This window comes from Scleropages formosus, chromosome 16, assembly GCF_900964775.1.
Source record: "Scleropages formosus chromosome 16, fSclFor1.1, whole genome shotgun sequence".
NCBI classification, from domain to species: domain Eukaryota; kingdom Metazoa; phylum Chordata; class Actinopteri; order Osteoglossiformes; family Osteoglossidae; genus Scleropages; species Scleropages formosus.
In genome coordinates, this window is record NC_041821.1 from 8,975,891 (window position 1) to 9,000,198 (window position 24,308).

The window sequence follows — 24,308 nt, forward strand, 5'->3', positions numbered from 1 at the left end:
TCCGAATGAGGGATTTACAGCATTTTGTGCGGAATTGAATTTTAGGGCACAGAGTAGATTAAAATATTAAATCATAGCCACATGCTGATTTTTTTTTTTTTTTTTAAACTTTTTTATAAATCATGCAGCTTGAGCCCACTATGTAAAGTTTCTAATGTCTTGTGGCCTCGGCTCTACATGGGCTGAATATCAATGAGGCACGGCAGCGTGTGCGAGGCAGCCCGCAGAAGAAGAAGTCGAGATGGAAGTGTGAAAGAACACAGGATGTAGCTTCTGCAGACAGGGACCAGATCCATGCGGAGTCACGTTTCCCCGAGGGACTCGGTTAGCGAGAGCGGCGGCACGCAGCCTTCTGGGGAAGAACTTCACTTCGCTTCAGGTCTGCGGGCATGAGGAGCAAAGAGCTGCAGCGCCACGATTGATACAGGAGCGCGGAGTTATAAAAGCTCCGGAAAACACCGTGATAACTTTTCACGGAAACCTAAATTTCAGACAGTGAACTCCATACCAAGTTTCGCAGCTGCCGAAAGAAATGGTTACATGAGCTAATATGTTCCCTGGGACGGTTCAATTAATATGTATACCTTTTTTTAATCAGCAACAATGAATTGGGTTTTAGTGAATTCATTTCCAATCGATGATTCCAGTGCCTTTCATTGCGGATCTGTTCTCCACGCATATCGATTCGCCGAGGCATTTGTTTCGCACCCGTGCAGCTATCGGCACGGTTAGTTAAGGAAAATCTTCAATAATATCTCTGCCTCCTTGCATATCGCTGGAACTTTTAAATCTATGCTTTTCGAGCCCTTTTACTGACGTTAACGGTCAGGAGCTGTCTTCTCCTCCGTCCGATATCCTCTGCCAGCATTCGCCTTCCCAGCATGCTTCATCAGATACCACAGGTAGAGCCGGGGGACAAATATTAGCGACTGATGTATGCCTCTGTCGAGGGTGAGGGAAGGGACAGAGAGGAGGAGTGTTGGGAAACAGGAATAAAAGTGCAAGCTAAGGAGGAGAACTTTCCGCGGCGCAGCCGGCGACGTTGCATCAGCACGGAACAGCAGGAGTCGGGGGCGGACCACGATACCCTAGTGGGACTTCTGGAGAGCTGGTGTCAGGTTAATCTCGCCCCACTCTGCTTTTTACCTCCTGCCCATTTGGCCTGGCCGCTTTTCCCAGCCCCAATGTGAGAAAATGAGATACGCGCTGTGTCATAGTGATATAGCAGTGCTGCCGATTTGCCCGCTGCGAGAGCATTCAACGTCGTCGTGAGAGGCTTGGAATTGTGGCGGGCGGCATGAATGGCTGTCTGGAAGCGGCAGCGCTCCGATGGCTCTTCTGCAGGATGGTGGTCGTGGAGGAGGAATGTACAACCCATTTGAGCAGATTGAAAGGCTTCCTTTGTGTTGCAGGAGATATAAAAACAAGCCAGGCTAAAATATAGCTCTTACCATGACTGAGCTGATAAAAAAAGGTCTTTATAGCATCAGTGTGTGTCTTTTTGATTATTTTTTTTTTCAGGGAGGAATTGCAGCTTTGAGGTCAAAGCCAATATCCAGTCAATCACTGCTTCTCCAGGCACTCTTGAGATGGGCCTCTGTGTTCGGAGCTTCTCGAAACCTTGTGCTGTGGCCGCCGTTGTCAAGCAGTCTTGCTTTCCCATGAACAACAGGCTTATTTTTTGTCTCAACATCTGATTCTGTTTTATCTGATTCCGTCGTCTTGAAGAAGGACGTGGGAGGTGTTCAACCCCGTCAGCTCCCTCCTGACATCTGCCATTGTAACAAGGCCTCGCTCTTTCGTCTGTGCTATTTTGGGTGCTCGTTTCCTTCAGAAGCCAAAGAGCAAAGTTTTCTTGCCATGTTATGAATAACCAGAAGTTCCCTAATCAGCAGCATGGAGAAGGAATGAATTATGTATCGAAACCAGTAGACACAATCCTGATAATGCTCGTGTACGTATACCTGTTGGTCGCACAGCTGACTGACTTAACACTTCTGACTTAATGAAAGTGCTAGAATACCGGAAACATACGTACATTTGGATCCCGGGTAGGGAATCCAAATCGAATGAAAGGCGAAACAGGCAAAACACCCAGAGGGGAAATGGCAAAAAACTCGTTTTTGACAGTTACCCTCCGAGGACATCAGCCCATATTCCCTGGCAGTCAGAGCCGCTATTATGCATCATTCCTGCTGGCTTGGTATCTTACTATGCTAAAGGTCTCTTCCAGATGTGTCATGAAAAAAAGCTCTCTTACAGCACCGGAGGGTGGAAAGTACATTGGCGGTCTTGCGGTTTCTTTATCCAAACAAAGGCTTTTCAGATGTGGAATCAGAAGGTGCACATGTGTGAGGAAGGCCCTGAGCTGATTTCATTGTGATGCCATGTGTCCTTAATATACACCACACTGTAGCAGCTGCTACGGCAGAGCTGGACAAATGGCTCCAAAATCACGCTGCTGGGGATGTCACAGTGGAACGCCAGGCCCTTTGTGCTGCATTGTGGTCTTAATCACCGCGCTAAGCATCTTTGCGTTTTCTCAATTTTCTCAAGACTCGTGCTTCTGGGGGGAAAAGAAGAGAATTTCTGTGAATCGCTCAGAACAAACACAGCTGTTTCCCAAACCCGTCACTCATCTTTTGGACGGAAAGCAGCCCTGCCGATCTTAACGGCTTCCCAGCAGCTACTTTTTCTTCTTGTCCTTCGGTTAGACTGGTAACTTAATATATTTAACTTGGATATATTCCAGAAAACAAATTAAGGAACAGCTATTTTTATCAGTTGTTGTTTCTCTCCCCCCCGTCAATTGCATTTGGTTAAATCCTACCACTTTGTCATTCAACCAAGTTGGTAGATCCTGGGGTCTCACAAGTTTTTTATAGAATTTTGTCATTTTTTGCCCCTAAAAGTAACCCATTGACAAACACTGTTCCATTCCCACAGGTCCTCCCTCGCCAAACCTGCGGTCTCTTCACCCATACCATTTTCTACAAGGAGTACCCCGGTGGCCCCAAAGAGCTAGACAAGAGCATTAGAGGCGGGGAGCTCTTTCTGACTGTGCTGCTGAACCCGGTAGGAGTCCTTCCGCATGTCACCTCTGATCACTACTCCGCTTCCCACGCAAGGGGGTTGCTACCATTAACGACCCTTTTCAGAGGGAACAGGTATCACACTTTTCTTCTTTAATGTATTCATAAAACCAACATTTAGTTCCCACAGTCTGTTGATGGTTTTGCACGTGAGATCACATTGAAGAAGCTTGCTGAAAAAATTTGTGAATATGCAAATTAGCACCAGGTACAATTTTGTTGTGACCTGTTGTTGTGGAACCAGCATGTATTTTTGAGAAGAAAAGAATGAGGTCAGGGAGTAAGGCTGGGGTGTTATATGAGACAGCACTGCCCAAGGCTCCCTCGTCAGCAAACTGTACTGATGAGGCAGGTGAATTTGTGCGGCACCTGGCCCTTCCTGGCTCAGCAGAGCTAACGCATCGATGGTCCTCCGAGGCCAGACCTGTGGCTCAGAGACGAGCCTCACCAGCCATACGTGCCCCCACCGTCTTGCTTAAGGGTGGGTTCCTTCCTGCTGATCACTGGCCACCTGGGCCGCATTCGTCAGGTGAGACCCCAGGACCTGTCGTCCAAAGGAACTCGGTCTCACCGCCCGGCTCGTTCCATTATGAAAAACATTTTGCAAGCTCAGGCAATAACGTTCCGTTAAGTGGGGCGGTTTTTCCATTTGAGCAAAGTGTAAGCAGTTTCTACCTAATCAACAAATGTCATCGTGTGGACATTATGCGGACCATCTTGATAATCGAGTCTCGGTCCAAAATATATTGATTTCAGAAGCCATGCATTTCCATAACTGCATTTAAAGCCGCAACATATATTACTATTACAGAGCAGTGGCAGATCAGTAAAGGTCAGCTAAGACAAGGCTCCATTAGCGTTATTTTAGCCCATCCGCAACAACTGTCTAAACTTCCACACTTGCCTCGCTCAGTTTGGGCTGATCGTTCACGTAATCCAATTCATACATACATACACATAAATACTGCATAAGGTTCCTCTGCGCTATTGTGTTATTCCTCTCTGCTGTCACGCTGGTGAGTAATCGACTGCCCCCGTAATTGTGTTCTTCTGAATCCACATTGCACGAAATATAAACAAGCACCAGTGTCAGCAGTAACTTGCACAGCGAGAGACTCTCGCTCTTCTCTTGTAGGTCTCATGGTAATGTCTTTAGAGGAAGCCCACACAGTGGGGTTTTGCATTTTTGTTACTCTCGGTGCTGCTTTCCGTCAGTGTTCCAGAGCGAGCTATGAAATTAAAGCTATGAAAATAAGTGCCATTCTGTTCACGCTCGCCGTTCGGATTTTTTTTTTTTTTTAAAAACCGTGATCTCTACAAGCAGTCTCAATTTGCAGCAGGCAATAATGAAAAGTTTGTGATAACTCTTTATTTCTCCTAAACTGTCAATAAAAATGAATAATGCAGGACCTTGTTTAGGAAGCTGTCCAGTTAAATTAATTAAACACACTGCTTTCAGGGAGAATCTTCATCGATAATTATTCGCAGGGATGGTGTAGAATTGGAAAAGACAGTCAAGAGACGCATTTCCAAATTAGATATATTTACAACACACAGAGAAGCAATGAGATCGTAATGATATTTCTGCAGTGAGATTCAAGTTTTCCTCAGCGATTTAATTTTCTCTCAGGATATCTGCTCTAGACGTCTTCACATCATAGGTATAACAAGGGGGTTTGGAAGATATGCCCCCCACTGTTCAAACAAACATGCGTATAGCCCCATTATGCAGTTTTGCTAATATTCTGCCGTTCCCCCAGCACCCAACAAATTGATATTCCCCTGCTTAACATTAGTTTTATGTACTGACAAAATAAGCATAAATTTGGAGCTGTATTGCTGTCTTATAAAGTAGTGATGAATGAAAACATGGCTATAATGAGACCTTAATACACATGCACCATCTGAAACCGCTTGGCCCGAGTGGGGTCGCGGCGAATCGGAGCCTAACCCGGCAACACTGGGCGCAAGGCTGGAGGGAGAGGGGACACACCCAGGACGGGAAGCCGGTCCGTCGCAAGGCAACACAAGCAGGACTCGAACCCCAGACCCACCAGAGAGCAGGACCCAGCTAAGCCCGCTGCCCCCCCAACATCTTTATAGTACTTCTCAAAAAGTTTGTACATACCTGGGCAACCTGGGAAATACTTGTATGGAACAGAAGAGTTAAAGTATAGTAAGCGTCACGTGCCCTACGTCTCTGGGAACTACTGCAGAAGAGCTGGAGGACATAGCAGCTCATTTTCTGATCAGACTCGATAACGGAAAATCGATGCACCGAGTTGTTAACCAAATTCTGACCGAACAAAAACTTGTTTCCAGCACTTGAACGGCAGACTTGAAAGAAAACTTTGCTCTCTTGCTCCGGATCCATAATGAATATAAACTTTAATAAGAACTTGACAAAGGTCTTCTTGATTTACATTTAGCTGATGCTTTTCTCCAGTGCAGCTTACATTAATAAGGTTACAATTATTTACCTTTTTATACAGCTGGGTAGTTTTACTGAAGCAATTCAGGGTAAGTACGTTGTTGAAGGGTACTACAACTAGAGGTGGGGATGAAACCTGCCACCTTTAGATCCAAAGACAGCACCTCTATCAATGACGCTACCAGCAGTCCCTCACTTTGGCAAATGCCGACAGGAAAGCTGGTCGTTTGTGTAGCTGAGACTAGCGAGCATGGTAGCTACTAGGGGAAAAGTGCAAGTCATCGGCAAACACTGAAAAGTCATTGAGAGAAATCTCTGACAGCCCCCTCAGTCTAACAAACCACCGCATCCACCATTTAGTTCAAGTCAAGAGGACTTGATTCAATTTTCTGCACTGCTTCTGCCCAAAGCCAGACAAAATAAAAGAGAAGAAAATCAATAGCAAATTTAAAGGGAGGGTAGATTTTTGTCACTTTGTCAATTCACATCCTGAAATTTGGTAGGAAAATATCCAATAAATATACCAGTAAATCATTTAAATTCTTAAATAAGATTTTTTAGGAGTTTCTGAAGGATGGCTGTGGTTCACTGAACAGCCCCTAGTTAACAGAGCACCCGTCCTGCTGTCTGCACCCCCCATCCATGGTTTTATTTATTTTTATGCATCACTGGAATTTTAATCTTCCAGATGATGTTCCCAAATGCCTTACATCTTGAGATCTGTGGTGAAAGGAGTCGGGTGCCCGATGACGGTTTATGTAAGGTCTCCTAATCTGAATGCTGTCAGACGTCAGGAGGGGAGGGAGACCAAGAAAGTGAGGGTAGGATTCAACCTCTGACAGCTCGCTCCCGAAGTATGCCAGCCTCGTGCCGGAGCACAGATGTAATCAGGGCCTGGGGCAGGACCCTCGCCAACTGGAGCGGCCAGGAAAGCAGTCTGGGCCAGTCGGACGTGTGACCTCCCCACAAGGGGGGAACCTCCTGCAAAAATCGATGTGTCTTCACCCCGCAACTCGTCAGATTGAAACCCATAAAGCACGATAAAGACTCGGCTAGATGATATCCAACCCCTTATCCCGGCGCTTGCCGGTCACGTAGCTAAATGTTAGTTTCACCGCCATCAAATTCTCGATTGTTCTCTCAGGACAGATGAGTTCTGCTAAATGAAAAGGAAAATTTGTTTTTATTGAATCCTGTTTCATTTATATGTACAACTGCTTTTTGGAACTTCATGAAAATGGTTAAACTGTATGATCCACACTGATGGCGACAGTAGTGGTGACACGAACCTGTCTCTCTCCCAGTCGCTCACCTCCGTTTGTCACAGCATCCGATGACTTCTTGACGGAACACAAAAATGTCTGTTTTGGAGCTGTGCCTTAGAGCACTGCAAAGTATTTGTAGATATTTCAGTCAGCCATCTTATTAACAGTGCCAAAACATTTAGATGCCTTTTTTAAGGAGTAGCTGATGATTGACATGTGGTAGAACTATGTTTTGCAGCAGGGGAAATCGTACGCGTCGATAATCCTGGTTGTCGAACAGGCGGAGGTACACTTCCACTATAATTTTTCATTATTAAAGGAGTCCTGAAATGGCAGGATTTTTGTGGACGTTTGAACAGGCGTCTCGTTTGCGTTTCGCCTTTGACACCAGAGGAGCACTGAGGCAGCGACCGTATGTGCATGTCAATGTCCAAGTCAAAGGAGAGCTTCTCTGTTAATGTCTAGAGTGCAAGTCTGTTCAAGTTTCTGGAAACTTTTCCTGGAACAGGCACAAGGAGCAAAAGCACTCCCAAAGTGACCTTGTCATATCCCAATGGTAAAAAAAGAAAAAAATTATATACATATGTAGAGTCTATGTATGTTTCTTAGCGGAAAGCATGCTTATTTTTATTCAAGTGTGTCTCTCTCTATGTTTCACCAGGTAAATTCGTCCCAACTTTTAAACTGGGGTCTGCCAGAGAAATATAATCTAGCAAAGAAAACAACAGAGATAGAAAGTTTAGTATGGATATTATCCCATCTGAAGCAGTCCCATTGAGAATACTGAAATATATGATGTCGACGCATCTATTTTTATGAGCCAAAAGAACTAAAAGGCAGTTATATATATGTACACATAGGAGGGTATAGTGGCACAGCGGGTTTGGCCGGGTCCTGCTTTCTGGTGTGTCTGAGGCTCGAGTCCTCCTTGGGGTGCCTTGCGATGGAGTGGCATCCTGCCCTGGGTGTGACCCCTCCCCCCCTCCAGCCTTGCGCCCTGTGTTGTCAGGTTAGGCTCCGGCTTGCCATCACCCAGATTGGGATAAGCAGTTTCAGACTGTGTGTGTGTGTGTGCGTGTGTGTGTGTATATATATATATATATATATATATATATATATATATACACACACATATACATACTGTATATTTGCACGTATGCTTCGTATTGTTGTTCATATCTACTCAAAAATCAGATTTTGTGGAGCAATTTTCTAGGTTGGAGAGCTTAACATTAAGCAGCAATATTTTTCAGTAAGAGGTCTGCTTTCTAAGAGCAATATTTTGGTACGCTTTTGTTTTTCTATGTTTGTGAAATATGAACATTGAGATTAAACTAGGAACACAAAGGCAATACAGGCTAAAAGGTTTTACAGCATGCTGTCAGATTAATCTAACTTGCAATGTTGAAACGGAAGGTCTTGAGGCCGTAACATAATAAGTATTATATTGCTGTGGATGTGTACAGTAAATCTCAATTATCATAGAGTTAAAACATAATGTCATGCCCTGTTACTTTGTATGCATATTCTGTAGTCCATGGCGAGAGTGTACGTAGAGCGTAGAACAATGGAAAGGAGCTCTTCCATCGCCTGCCCTTCCACAAGCGAGAACGTTCACTCCCGGCACTTGACAGTCTTTGATTTCCGTCTGAAGCTGTGCAATGGGTCACTGATGGGAAAAATTACTTTTTTCACTTTATTCCTATCTCCTCTTGCCAACTGCCTTTGTTGTCTTTTCGAGTTAGAGCTGGAAGTCTCCTGCCTCCAGGCACACTCCCTTTGCTTAAACAAAGCCTTATTAAATGGGAACTGTTTACCTTGTGTACTTTGTAGTTTTGTCTTGTAATTCCCTCCGCTTTATGACTGCTTTTAATGATGTCTCGGAATCAATTAGGCCTTTCATAACTGGAGAACTTTAATTATTAATACAAACAGGTTTAAGAGTCCTGGGTTTGTAAATGGGTCTGCTTGCTTGTCCTTGCTGAAGAATTTAAATGCACTTATTGTATGGTGTATGCCGATGGTATAATAGCTTTTTAGACATTCTTAATCAGCCGGATTCGGAACGTTGCAAGGGTTTCTTGTAAGAGGTTTTCAAGGCCAGATGTGTCCACAAACATAAAGCAAATGTATATAGATCTGTGCTGTAACATTCGATAAAAGAATGTGTGGCTATGAACTGTGTTGCATGTATTTATGATAAAAAAAGAAATAGATACTTCCACATGAATAATGTTCACAGTGCGCGCAATATTGAAAAATGAGTACTAAAGTGTTGTTTTAAAAATCATTTTCATCTGTTTTTATCATTATGCTTGTGTGATTTTTTTATATGTGTTTTCTCCAGTGTAATATTCACATATTTTTGTATCGCAACACAAGATTGAAGCTCTGATACAAAAAAAAAAAACCCCACTATTTGTGAACCATTTAAAAAACACATTAAGTGTCACAATCTGTAAAAGCACATTAGCCATAAAAATGTATTGGCAAAATGAGTATTCTACTTCCCTACTTCGCATTTACCGTACATCCTTTTTTGGGATAAATATTTTAAGAAGCGTGAAACAGATGACTAGATTGGTGGTGGCGTGAGCCAAGGCTCACAGTAGCTAGCGGAAGAGCAGCTCTGGGTTCGGGCTCGGCAACAATCACTGCGCCGTGCGCTCTTACATTAAACAGCCATGGGATCGATAGCTCCAGCCATGCTGCAACAGGAATTCAATAGGGTCAGTCATTAGTCTACAAGCCAAAGCAACGAAATGAAGTGATTGTAGAAGGGGGGGGAAGGGTTGGGGGGGGGGGTTGCCGTGTGTACTGTGTTAGTGGAGGCTTGGGCGAGGCATTTTGGAGCGGTAGGGGGTCCTAGCCCAGACAAATCATTACGACGGTCAAATAACCGTCACTGGATATGACAGACCCACACACCCACCTCCTTGTTGTGACCTGCCGGCTGAGGCAAGGAAAAAGGTGGCTGGATAAATCCAGATGGATTGAGCGACAGTCTGATAACCACACCCCCCCAGGGGATACTCTGCTGTACCGCACAGCAGAGTTTAGAGGTCGGAGCTTCACAGCAGCCGTACCAACCTCGCCCTCGAAAGCCTCCGCCGCCTTCGCCGTCGCCAGCGCTGTCATTTCTACCCCGGAACTAATTATGCATAATGCATTATCATAGCATTCTAGAAACACTGCCTTGAGATCAATAGGTGTCACAGTGTTCGGCGATGCGAGGCGAGGGCAGAAAACTGATCGTTTTATATTCCTTCAGTCAATTGCGATACTGTATATTAACAGGAGGGAGAACCTTTGTTGCTCAGAAGCGGAGCTGTGTGAAATAATTCTCTCGGAGGGCCCTTTTCAGCCCGAGCGTTCGTGCGGCTGTCACAGGAGTTGTATAAATGAATGAGGCTTGACATTTAGTGGTTAGCAATGCTGCCGTGCTTATTAGAAAAATCCCAGATATCAGCAGAATTTCTTTCCCGCGTTAAGCTGAACTCGTATGAAGGAGGGCTCCGTTACGGCCCCCGCGCCGCAATGGCGGGCTCCTTTAAGCCTCTCGCGAGCGGGACCAGCGACACGTTGTAAGATTATAGGCTGCGCGAGAATAATTTAAATTGGTCATTCATTATTTAAATCATGTCATAAGTGGGGGGCTTCTGCCGGATGCACCCTGTGGAAGAAACACTGGAATATATTAAGTAAACAGACCGGAAGTGACACTGAAGAGACACGATTACGAGAGGGGGAGCTGCGTTTCCCCGCGTACGAGAACTTTTAATGTTCCTCTTATTGCACTCGTCCCTCCGAAGTAAGGCTCGTACGACTGGCGGTGACCCCGTGTCGCCGAACCTGTGCTCTTTTGTCGAGCAGGGATGCCGAAATTGCGTAGCGTGAGAAGGCAGGACCTCTTAAACATTCACTTGTCTCCTGCCCTGTTGCTCATACACTCAGTCTGTTTTTTGCATTCATCCTCTCTCTGCTGTTCCGAATGTTTGTTTTATTTTAACTGTTATAATCTGGGAGCGGCACGGTGGTGCAGTAAGTAGCGTGGGTACCTCTGAGAGGCTGGGTGGTGCAGTTGGACTTTTGCTTTGACCCACACTCGGTCGGAGCGGTCCTAGCTTGTTCTCCCTGTATCTGCATGGTTTTCCTCCCTCGGGCCAAACACCGAGGTTTCAGGTGAATCTGGGGGACTGAATTACCCTTAGCGCGCGTGTGAGATTGTCCAGCAACGGACTGGCGTCCTGCCCGGGGCATACTCTGCGGCGAGCCCCTCCCCGTGTCTCCAGGATAGGCTCTGGATCATCGTGGTTACCGGTAGTGACTGACTGAGTGTTATAATCTGTATTTTGTGTATTTTGTAATCTGTATTACTCCATGGAATCCTCAGTCACATTCTGAACACATTCGTCGGTTACCAGACAGCCCCGTATTTGTATCGAACGTTAATTGTTCTCGACAGGAACACAGCCTGGCTGTCTAAGGCCGAGTCAGAGACGAAACGCGAGGCTGGAATGGCGCACGTGCAAAACAGAAGCGCGTTTACGGTAGCAACCGGTAGCGTAGCGGTTAGAGCTGCTGCCTTTGGACGTCCCAAGATTCCAGGTTTGAGTCCCACCTCCAGCTGTAGTACCTTTGAGCAAGATACTTTCCCTGAATTGATGCGGTAAAATTACCCAGCTGTGTAAACAGGTAAATAATTGTAAGTAGCTTAACATTGTAAGTCGCTTTGGAGAAGAGAAGAGTGTCAGCTAAATGAATAAATGTACATTGGGGTTTACAGAAAGTGCAGAACAAATCTAACTGGCATCCCCCGCTGCACTGATGTTCAACTTTCGATGATCCCGAAGAGAAGGAGCTGAGCGAACGGGATTCCCGCCACAGCGACGGAGCGAGGCTTATGCTAAGAAGCCATAAAAATTTCAGTCAAAAAGAAATGTATCTCCAGCTAAGTGCTCCGTAATGAGAATGGAGTGTCCTATCACTCCTTTTTTTTTTCTTTTTTTTTTTTTTTTTTTTTTTTTTTGCTAAACGACTGAAGGTTATATGGCAAACTGCCCAGAAGAGAAAGAAATAAAAAATCAAGAGCAGGAGAGAGCGAGAGGGAGGTTTTTACCTGCAAGAGAAATTCCAAAACAGCAAGCCTGGGGGCAGGCTTTTCTACCGCACGTCACACACTAAATGAGGTGATGATCCGAACCCTATTTGACTCACTTCGCTGAGGGGAGAACGACGCCTGCGATGCTGAAACGCGATAAGCCTGTGAATGGGTATAAGCACAAACACAGTTAGTCATCCTGTTGCCGGCTTCGGTCCAAAATCAAAACACATTGTATTTTCTTTCTATTAGTATTCTTTGTTGTTATAGAAACATTCGGCACATATGGGTCAATGTGACCCTCGCTAGCATTATTTAAATGAATTCCCGTGCCGCAAAATGCCACGGTGTGAGGTGTTCAAGCAGCACATGTTCGACTTTCCTTTCCTTCCGCGTTTGAATTTTTATTGCAGCAGGATCTTAATTTATTGTGCATGTCAGATACTTGCTATTATTTGCTCCCCAACTCATGATGCTCACACATCAAGGGCGCCACTCTTTACGAGCACAATCGCTTTCCGGTTGCAGCACGGTAAACCAATGTAATTTTGCCATCGAGCATAAACAGCAGCAGCTTGAGCCGGAAGGGGGGACCATTACTTGGGGCTCTGTCAGAGAAAAAGACACGCTATTTGTGTCTTGTAAACAAGGCGGGGTGATGAAGGAGGCGATTAAATCCGTTGCGTGTTCTGGTGCCGTGGCTCCTACAAGTAGGTCAAGCCATGATCGGAGTGAGGGAAATTGATTTGGGCAGCGGAGGACTTCTGTGATGCTCAGAGGCTGGAAGGTTCATCCTAAAGCGTTCGCGATGGGCCTCTCTGTGTGCGGCCGTACCTCTACACGGCATGAGTCAGCAGCAGATTTAAACTCAGCCTGGCTCCTTTCAACCCCCCCAAAAAGGATGGAAGAACCCAGCAAAATAACATTCTTTTCGTACTATAGTAAGAGTAAATGCCCTCACGTGCATTTTAAGGGTTTGTACTCATTCTCATTAACCACTTGTCTTGATCAGGGTCATAGGGGGTCTAGAATTTATCTGAAATCAAGGTCAGAGGGGGTACACAGCACACACACACACACACACACACACACACACACACACACACTGCAGGCAGGTTAGCATCACCAGTTCACTTGAACTGCATATCTTTGTGAAAGGAAACCCATGCAGACACAGGGATAACATGCAGACTTCACTAAACTCAAACCTACACCCAATCAGCTGAGACACTGTGAAGTGACAGCGCTGCTAGCTCCCACTTTTAATATTCATAGCTGTACTCTATACATTCTGTTACACACACACAGTCTGAAGCTGTTTGTCCCAAGCAGGGTCACAGCAAGCCAGAACCTTAACGCGGCAACACAGGGCATAAGGCCGGAGGGGGAGGGGACACACCCAGGACGGGACGCCAGTCCGTCGCAAGGCGCCCCAAGCGGGACTCGAACCCCAGACCCACCGGAAAGCAGGACCCGGTCCAACCCACTGTGTGTTTCTGAATATTTATTAGATAACAGGACACACTTCACGCAACCAATTCACAAGCAGGAGCACAGATGTTCTTGTTGTTTATTGGACCACAGCAGCAGCCGTCTCATCAGTAAAGGTTTGAAATGGAGAGAAAATAGCAAACAGCCTGTTTGTGTCATACATGAGACCACTAGAAATTATTTAATCTCTTTCTGCCTTTTTTTTTTTTAAACTTTAACAGTTTTCTATGTGATCCAGTAGTCCATTGACACTGATGCAGGTTCCATAAGAAATAATAATGTGAAAAGCAAATATTACAGTCAAAAATGTTTCAAATATTATACTTGGAGCAATCGTTTCACTGTTCCAAGTAAAAAAGTGTGGGAAACAGACTGCAAGGCGACAGCACACCACCATGACAACAGTGCTGGGCAATGGCAAATGATAAAGTTTTGGTGTCGATAAACAAGCAGAAACACTCATTATTGACATGTTTTCATTATATTCAGAACAGCTATGGTCAGTTGCGATTCCAGTAAAGGGTTTAAATAGAGAGAAAATAGCAAACGGCCCATTTTCTCGTGACATTCATGAGACCATGAACTGTTTTATTTCCTTTATATTTTTTCCTTTCACATTATATGTATAACCCAGTAGTGAGTAACAATTAAAGCCATTTCCTCTAAAAAACAATATTGTGAAAAGAACATCCAAACAGTTTCCAGACTCTCAGGGACAAAAATTCAGTGTTATTGTCATTATTAGTCTTTATTTAGCCAGCACCTTTGACCAATGCAGCGTACAAATGAGGTTCGTACTTACAATGATTTACTCATTTATACAGCAGGATATTTTTACTGCATCAGTTCATGGGAAGCACTTTTGATAAAGGGTCCAACAAAACAGGGAGGGTATTTGAACCAAGGACCAAGGCAACAGTCCTGACCACTCTGAAAACTGATAAAAGACCATGATAAATGATAAAGTTTTGTTACAAATAAACAATTGCAAATACTGGTAATTTGCGTGTTTTTTTTTAAATTGTAGTCAGAAAAGCCTATAATAAATGGAATATTTTGTCTTCTGAGTTGACACACAGAAGTGCAGCATCAGCACTTCGAACCACCTGGAAGGTGGGAAAGCCTGCGTTAGGGCCACAGAGGAGCCGTAAACTTCCGTCCCTGAAGGTGGAGCAGCAGGCGGTGAGATGGCAGTCAGTGTAGCAGGTCTCTGTGAAATACGATCTGCATCTAAATTCTGGACTCGGTACCGACAAACCTTCAAACATGACCTCAGCGCAGCACAAAACTTTCAAACTTGGTTTGCACCGTATGTACCAGATTTCTTTACTTTAAGAAATACATGCTAATTAAGAGCAGTAATTTACAGCTGAAGGATGAAGGAAACTGAGCGGCTCAGTGATGGAATGATAAATACAACTGTTATTGTAGGGAAAGGGAAGAAAAAAACAGATGGGGGAAAAAGCTGCTGGAGAATTTTAGTCATTAAGTCTAGAATGTGCTCATTTATTTATTTACTCGGTTGTACCCACTAACAAATTTATATATAAGTCAGTCGGGCAACGGTTTACGCAAATTTTCCTTTAGCGGACTTTGTGTGTCGTCTGCGGCGTAAACCTCCGTCCCAGATCCGCCTTGTTTCGCATTAGCAGTAAACCAAACCTGGAGAAAACCTTCGGCATGTACCTGTTTCAAGTGAACCAATGTGTTTGGATCCTCTTTAAAGAGCGCTGCCTCATGTGGGATGTCTGATGTAAGAGGAGAGGAAGCGCCGCGTTGTACGGATTTATATGATCACCAGCCGCCCGTGGACGAAACTTCCCGTGGTTTGATTTAGTGAGACTGGTGCGCAGATGTACAAGGCCGTGCGGCGACGACCCTGTCCGAGGGGGGTCCCGTCCATCATGCCTCATGGAAACGTGCATGTCTGCCTTATACCTTATGGCTGTTAGACACGAAGCCCTCTACATCCAAACTCCTAATAGGCTGCCAAGAAGGAAGTTGGAGGGGTGGGGGGTTGTGGCAGGGGCTGATGGGATCAAGTCAAAATTGGACCAGGGCTTGACAACCCATCAAGGTTTCAGCTACTCAACCTGACCGTCACTGGCTCCTCATCATGGGTTCTCTATGGTATATTGACACCCTCCATTTCTGCTGAAGTTGTGTTTTACTCCCCACTGTTATTATAGCTCAGTATAAACCCTTATCTAAAGAGACTGTTACAGCTTAGAATTTCACGCTTTACGGATTTATATAGTTGGATGTTGTGCTGAGGAGACTCGGGCTGGACATTTCGCTTGGTGGCACAGGGCGGTGGACGCTATTGACTCTGTTCTGGTACAGCGTCAGTGACTGTTTCTGTAACATTTCGTCTAATTTTCTTAACCGCTACTCAGCATTCGGCCTCATGCTGTTCCTGAGACCACTTCTTATGAGCGTGCGAGGTGTGATCAGAACGAAAGAACAGTGCGCATACATCATTTTTATGTGCTGTCCTGCTCGCAGTGATCTCCCCCGTTGATGTCCCTTCGTCCTCGAGTTTTTGCTGCTTTCGGAAGCGGTGCTGAAAATCCTCAGCTGTGACGCGAATAAGGTCTGCGTTTACATTATTATGGATGCTTGGAATATCTTGAAATTTCCTGCCCTTCAGTTTCATTTTGATTTTTGGCAGCAGAATAAAATCGCACATCAGGTGAAAAAGGAGGGTGTGCTATCACAGGAGTGTTCCTTCCCCACCCCCATTGTGAAGAGTGGGAAAATGGTCAGCAGTTTGCGCAACAATTCCTCTTCACACACTGCCATCGCTATTCAAGATTTGGCAAAAAAAAAAGAAAAATTAAGTTTGATAAAAAAAAACTTTTTTTTTTCATTTTTAAAGAAATAAGACTTTTTGATCACATACTGTTTGGTATCACCAGGGTGGCTCAACTAGGTGGCTGAAGCACGGATCGTTCGCCGCTGCTGTTGGCCGATGTCTTACTACTTCCCTCCAGCCTTCGAAACCGTTCATTGTTCCCGAAAACAAATCCAGTAAACAGCATCTCCAGTCTGAAGTCTTCTGCGTTTTTTTTTTCCCCTCAATTTTTTTGTGCGTTTTTTTTCAAGCCGGAACACCCGGACCGAGTGCGGTTTTGTGTCGGATTAATTAAGGATCAGCCTGAGAGCCACTGATGAAGACAAAGTGCAGACATGTGCAGCTCTCTAATATTCATAACCAAGTCCGGCTGCTGCCCTTGCACTTTTCCAGCAGGCTGCCGCCTTTTGTTTTCCTAAAGCCACGATGGATGATTAATTTACTTTATTCCTGAGGACTGGAAGAATGAACGTGACCCTAAACTCATTTATTTATGCTGCTTCACTTCTGCCGGGGGACGTGAGCGGTCACGTGACCGTTTCGTCTCTCATTTCATTCTCTCATTTCATTCAGAGGGATTACGGTCTGGTTCTCCTCTACCTGTTCTATCTGGTGGGTCTCCAGCCGGGATTTTCCTAACAGCTGCTCTTCCTGGAGCGGGTTCAAGGCCCGGCAGAATAATAAATCACGTTCTGTGCTTCCTGGGAAGTTTTCTCGGGATGGACTGCTAATGAAGGCCCATCCAGTTCCAAGCTTTAGAACCTCAAAGACAAAGTCTAAGAGGAAACAGGGCCGGGCAATTTATGGCGGATCTTGTGCACAACACTTGGCTAAAGCTCACGTAACCTTTGAGCAACTTACTGGAAATAATAGGCCAGCAACAAAGGAAAGCAGGGAATCGCTGGTCTCCACATGAGAATTCTCTGCTCATCCTACAAAAAAGGGAGACGTGTTCACAACTTGCAATAAAATGTGAACTGAAGGCAGAAGACAGACGTTGCAAACTCCTCTCTCGATATTTGCTGTCTTTATGTTCAGATAATACATCAAAGTGTCAGAAAGCAGTTTAATGGGTTAATTATCATACAGGAGGCTGGAGGGAGGGTAGTGCTTTGCGGCATTGCCCTGGGTTCGAATCCATGTTCCTGTTCTTGTTGTCATGCTTGCAGAGAGGTGACGGACGCAGTTGCAGGTGCACCGTTTGTTAGGAAGCGTGGGTAGACAAGGGACAGGCGAAATGACATGGTCAACGGACAGGCAGTAGGTCACCGAGGAGCTGACGTTGTTCTGAGGAGAATCCGAAATCGTGGTCCAGAAGCAAAGCCGTGGGTCGGGATGCCAGGGAGACGTAGGCACGGGGTAAGGAGTCAAGAGCACAGGGACACCGGGGAACTCGCAGAAACGTGCTGGTGCTGAGGTTGCGGTGTGCTCAACTGAGGTTCCGCGATCGAATGTGTTTGGTGCAACCCTTTGGGCAAGGCCGTCACAGTTGTAGTACCCTTGAGCAAGGTATTTACTCTGAATTGATACTGTAAAATGTACATAGCTGTACAAATGGGTAAATCACGACTGACTATAGCTGTTCTGACTATAATAAAAACATGTCAGTAACAAGTGTCTGTGATTGTTTATTGACACCAAAACTTTATCATTTGCCATTGCCCAGCACTGTTGTCATGGTGGTGTGCTGTCGCCTTGCCGTCTGTTTCCCACACTTTTTTACTTGGAACAGTGAAACGATTGCTCCAAGTATAATATTTGAAACATTTTTGACTGTAATATTTGCTTTTCACATTATTATTTCTTATGGAACCTGCATCAGCGTCCATGGACTACTGGATCACGTAGAAAACTGTTAAAGTTTTAAAAAAAAAGGCAGAAAGAGATTAAATAATTTCTAATGGTCTCATGTATGACACAAACAGGCTGTTTGCTATTTTCTCTCCATTTCAAACCTTTACTGATGAGACGGCTGCTGCTGTGGTCCAATAAACAACAAGAACATCTGTGCTCCTGCTTGTGAATTGGTTGCGTGAAGTGTGTCCTATTATCTAATAAATATTCAGACACATTCTCAGAATGGCCAGTATGCAAATCCATCAGAGGGCATTCTCATCCAGTTCCCAAAAAAGGAGGGATTATGTGTGTTATTGCAACAGAGTGGCTTGGAAAAGGAGGCAGTAATTATCATGGAAACCGTAGTGACATTTTAAGTTACACCTCTAACATGTCAGACAAATGGAGGCTCACATGCAACTTCTCTTTCCTCATTCCCATAAAACGCAAAGAGCAGCATAGTCTTTCAACGCCATACGAAGGTAATGTGCTCCTGAAAAACCCTTTGCAAGGTTAATTCTTGTAACTCGAAGATGAAATTAGTTTCAGTGTAAAAGTTTTTATTCTTGAGCCCCAAATCTGATGTCAATCTGTGCTAAAATATTTCCAAGTCCAGAATAATTGACCCAAGAACTTGAGTAGTTAAGTTTAGTTATCATAAGACAATGTAACAAGGAAGATTCCTTTCATTACATTTTAATCCTGTATGGCTTATAATAATAATAATAATAATAATAATAATAATAATGTTTGTCTACCTGTGGAAATTCAACTCCTTCATAACTATTACTAACTGTGCAATTAAATGCTCACCAGCAAAACATACATACATCCAAATGATACTTAGTGCTCATGTAGTAATTAAGTCTTTAATGTAAAAAAACTAAACAAGATAGTAAAGCCAAAAAAATGTTTGAAAGAAATGCAAATAAATATACACTCACTGCGCAAGTTCATGTGGTGCCTCCCAGCTCCCGGGCTGTGGAACTGGATGTGGGTTCGATCCCCTCTCAGCTTTAGTGGAATTTTTATGTTCTTCACATGTTCACGTAGATTTTACTGCTGACTCTGGATGGCCGGTAGTTTGTATGTCTGTGAGTGCGTGTGATTGTGCGTGTGCATCTCTGCAAACGTGCTGTACGGAGGCACTGCATAGTGATTGTAAGAAGTTAGGGCAGTGTTTGTATCCCTAGAAGTCACCCTGGATGAAAGTCTCAGGTATATACTAAATAATCTTTTTAAGTCACTTTGGAGAAAAGTGTCTGCTAAATGAATAAAAAAATGTCTTGCGCTGCTCAGCTGTAGGGAGGCGCAAGAAACCGGGACTCATTCCTCATAAACGTCAAGAAATGACTCATAAGCTATTGAATGAAACTCCTTGTGATATAGAATTCTCATGACTCAGATGTGCATATTCCTCTTTATGACTGTGTGCTGAAGTACTTAAGTATTTAAAGGCTGAATACCGGTTCAGAAGTGCAAAGAGTACATTGACTCCTCCCATTCTCAAAACTGCGAACATTTTCCATGTTTTAAAATTTATTTTAAACTTCATTTTTTTCACTTTCCTGTTTTAAAGAATTTATTTTGGAGGCAGATCAAACACATCTTTTATTCATGTCCCCAGCCGGTAGGTGGCGGTGAAGGGGGTCCAGCAAAGACTCATCTCCACGGTCCTTACAGCTCATGTCTGGTGTTCCTGTCTAGTGGTGATGAGTAACAACAGGAAGGACAAAGAGCACATGTTTATGGGATGAATCAGTCAACAATCGGCACTGAAAATTAGCTTTTTTTTATTTCATTTTTTTTCTTATTAAAAATTTGTTTTAATTTTCAAGTAGCTCAAAGTTAATAAAGCATAAAAGTCTTACAGCGTAGTTTTTTATATTATTGCTGTTCTGGAGTCATTTGCAGAACTTAATCCATGAATTAATTGAGGGACATCTGTACCGTTACGCTTTTATTGATTGTGATTTTTATGGTTAAAGTGACCTTGGAGTTACAAAAAACAAATTATAAACAGAATTCCATTCCTAGTTGTGTTTATAAGCTGAGACTTGCTTTGTTTTGTTTGGGGCAGCTGGTTTGGGGCAATGTAGTCGATAGTGTTGTTGCCTTAGGACCCAAAGGTTGCAGGTTCAAATCCTGGCTCTAGATCCTTTTATCAAGATATACCCTGCATTGCTCCAGCAAAATTACCCAGTTGTATATATGGGTAAGTAACTGTTAGTCATTTTGGAGAAAAGTGTCAGATAAATGTTTCATTGAGATACGATACATGAACAATGTCATTATGAGAAATCTCGGAAACAGCAGCATGGGTACATGTCATGCACAAGTGGGCTATATCGTTAGGGCTCTTCTCCCGGATCTTTAACCGTTCGTTGTCTGTCTTGGGGCGAGCCCTTACAGAACTCTTAGAATAAAGCTCTGCTGAGTCCTGCCCACCTCTCTTTCTGCATAGCGGCTCTCGGAACGTTTAATGCCTCTGATTTTTCATGGTTTTAATAACCACGGCAAACACCGCATCTCTCCCTCCCCAAGGTTTATTGTTTCCTTTATTAAAGTGTGAAATAAACTTTGAGACGTGACACTTTGGCGTAGCTTGCAGACAGCCAGGATAAGCTGTCAGGCGCCCGAGCCGTGGTGATGTGAGGACTTAATGGGAGCAGCGCAGAGAGGCTGCCTGCACTTGTTTACTCCCGCCTGTCCTCCCTGAGAGGAAAACACGGCTGCTTTTCAAATATGTCCTCCCTGAGCTCTCCCGCTCTTCTCTGTAATCTTTACAAGGGCTATTTATCTTAATTTTCCATTTTTTTACCTTATTTCCAGCTATAGTGGCTGTTTTAAAAGTCATACTAATGCTTTGCAGGTTTTATAAACTGCCGCTTTTTATCTTTAGCTTTGTATCCGGAGTAAAATAGCATGGAAACTTCTCCACTGCTCCTTTTTAGCGCTTACCTGGCTGACATTAATAGCGCTTGCCATCTGATGGTGCTCTTTCGAGACACCAGGTGGTTGTGCATTCAGCACCTCGGGACTCAGAGAGGCCAGAGGTCACATTGAGAGGAGTGATGGGCGACTGGAGCGGTCCACATCTACACAATGAGAATGGACAGGTTGTCCTAACAGAGGTGTGTCTCGGTAATGGACACCAGTAGGCTGTGTGTCTCACACACTGACACATGGAGAAGAGCCAAGAAGCTGTTCTTAAGTGACATAAATGCAGTAATTGCTATTAGTTACATAACTCTTGGAATGTATACTTATGTAGATGATGTTGAATTTAGCTGCATTGTGCGTACATATCTGACATGGACTGGTGTCCAATCCAGGGTGAACCCTGCTTCACGCCCTACGTTTCTGAGATAAGCTGTGGACCATCGTGGCCCTGCATTGGACAAGGGGTTTCTGATAATGGATGAACATGTTTACATATAGACTGCTGGGGCAGAGATGAAAGTAAAGTGAAAAACACTAGAAAAGAGAAGTAAAGATATGAATACACAGAGCTAATTAAATTGTTCTGATCCCCAGCTGCTCCGAACATACCTGGCATAATGTACAGGTGGTGATGGTATAAGTTGTTTGCGGTATCTTAGCGGTATCTGTGCATCTGCCCCCTAGGGGTGTGGCAGTCACTTCCAGTCGGCGAGGACTCGCGCACAACGGCACACTGCTCCAAGGGGGATCGGAGGTGTGATGGATAGCCACAGGCTGACAGCTCTATGTATTGGACAAGCCTACCCTCCAGACCCTTGAGGTTTTCTGCCATTCCTGGGGAAGCTTAGTGGCTAGCCCAAAAAAAAAAAAAAAAAACAGAACACTGGATAAAAAAAAAAAAACTTTTGATTTGTTTAAATAAAAATTAAAAATGAATGAATAGCACAGAGCCGTGTTTGTTTAAAAATCCTCCGTTTGTCGGCCAAAAGTACAGTAGTTGTCCGCCACGAATATTTCTTGGCAGCTCTTAATTTAGAGCAAGCGGTTCTCGCCGAAAACTGTCTCCCATGGTCTCAGAGTGACTTAAGTTGAAAGTGCATTCTTAACTTCAAAAGCCATGTAGAATTAACAAGGGTATTATTGGAAGAGATCCCTTTGTATTGCATTGAATGAATCATTGCCCTTAAGAATTGTTCGAAATTCTGAATAGCTATTAAGAGTCACCATATTAATAAAAGCACATTGATGCAATCATGAATATAATTCTGCACCCCAAAGTTCTTGTCGGCATTCTATAGCTGATGGCCGTGTACGCACACACACACACACACACACACACACACGCACGCACAAATTTCCAGCGATAAAATGGGAGTTACACGTTCTGATGAATAGCTCCAAAACGAAATGCTTACAGCTGATTACATATTTCTGAAGGCCATTTGAACCCTGATTAGTGGAATCGCAAGCAACAATTACGGATGTGTAATGAGCTTTCTGATTGGTTTAACGGTCAGGGACTGACGCTTATATTGGCAGCTCACCTCAGATCCATTGCAGTAGATGCATGATCTGATTCCGCGTCCACTGCTGTCATCTGCCACCGACTCCCCCCCACCGCCAGCCCAAACCCGCACCTCCTCCTGCGGCCAAATGCCATCTCCACCAGCATCTATCAGAGCCATCAGTCACCACTGCCAGTCTTACTTGTCAGGGCAGCGAAGCGCCTCGAGGATGTATCGCCCACATGAGCCGCCACACAGCCAAGGGAGCTTGTACCCCCAGCGTCCACTTTGCTCCTGAGACACATACGCTTTTACTCCCTAGTGGAGGAATCTTATCAGTAAACAATAAATATCAAATGAAATCCAACTGCAGCTTATATGCAGAAGATTCCCAAAATTGCTCATGTTTGTTTGTTTTCATTGAGAACGTTAAAATATGAATTACATTGCATCATTAACCAGTTTCCAGAAGCGTGCATCAGAAAGAGCAGGTTTATTTTGAAAGGAGTCGAACCTCTGACTGACAGGAGCCTTTCACAGAGCGAATGTGATGCTCCTGATCGTATTCTCTATTATTATCAATTTAATGTAAGTGTTCAGGAGTCATGTTTAGTCACTATCAGTGTCGTTGAAGACCATTACTGTCTGCAGTTCCATTCCTTGAAAATATCGACGCTCTCCTTGGGTACCAAAACAAAATTTAAAATGCAGCCTATTTTTTTTATTTTTTTTTTCTTTTAGAAACGAATATCTGATAACGCTCTGCAGTGCAGTTTAATTTTGTTGTTGCAGAGAACATTTTGCTGCTGAATGTGTTTGGTGAAGACGATGCTCTGGAAATTTTATTCTTTCACATCTGTAGCTATATCTTTTCTTTTTTTTTTAACCTGATAGGAAACTAATACGTGAATTGTGACTTCCCAAACAAAAAAACCAATTCAGCATCTGAAACATGATGTCCCAAACTGTTTTATTTCCTATGAGAGGAGCATTTCAACTGACAACAGCATTCATTATTTTTGGAAGCACAATCCCGCTGTCTTAATCACGTTTTCTTCCGAAATGTCACCGGCGAGAGCTGTGAATGACCGCTGTTAAATGTTAAGAGATGCGGTGTTCAGGTTTACGTGCTTCTGACAGCCGCCTTTACACTCCTCTTCATCAGCAGGTGAAACGGATGATCGAAAGCTTAAGAGCTGGCAGATGTGGCGTCGTGGTCAAACAGAGATAGATTTTGCGAGTGCTGGTCAGACTATAACTATTTCGGGAAGTCCTTACTGCCATCTCTTGGAACAAAGCGGAAGTGCTTAATTTATTTATTTATTTATTGGTCCAGAGGTCTTACGGTGATGTTTTTCTTCTCTTTATGGCTCCCTTCATAGATAAGCATCTTCATGACTCATTTGTCCAACTACGGGAATGATCGCCTAGGCCTGTACACGTTTGTGAACCTGGCCACCTTCGTGGAGTGCTGGACCAACCTCAAGCTGCACACGCTACCGCCGCTCCAGCTGGCCCACAAGTACTTCCAGCTCTTCCCTGAACAGAGGAACCCACTCTGGCAGGTGAGCTTCCCTTCTGCCAGCAGTTTTCTGGAAGGGCAGACTGCAGAAAGAGGTGGACCCAGGCCAAGCGCGCTGCCTATGCAGATACCCAGTAGTGCTGATACTGTATAAAGCACCTTTAGGAAGCATTATAGATCTCGTCGAAGAAGTGTGTAATGGGAGCGCATGGCATGGAGCGATCATCACATGGGGAAGGACAACTTATGTTTTTCAGGATTGCCCATT

General features: G+C 44.2%; 1 protein-coding gene across 1 annotated transcript in view; it reads left to right on the forward strand.

Moving 5' to 3' along the window:
• The window catches only part of ndst3 (N-deacetylase/N-sulfotransferase (heparan glucosaminyl) 3), a 74,576-nt gene that overhangs the window by 35,624 nt on the left and 14,644 nt on the right, over nt 1-24,308 (forward strand). The window contains exons 6-7 of the mRNA XM_018735639.2: nt 2,947-3,075; nt 23,901-24,083. Of these exons, the coding sequence (XP_018591155.1) occupies nt 2,947-3,075; nt 23,901-24,083 (312 nt within the window). The remainder of the gene's footprint in view (nt 1-2,946; nt 3,076-23,900; nt 24,084-24,308) is intronic.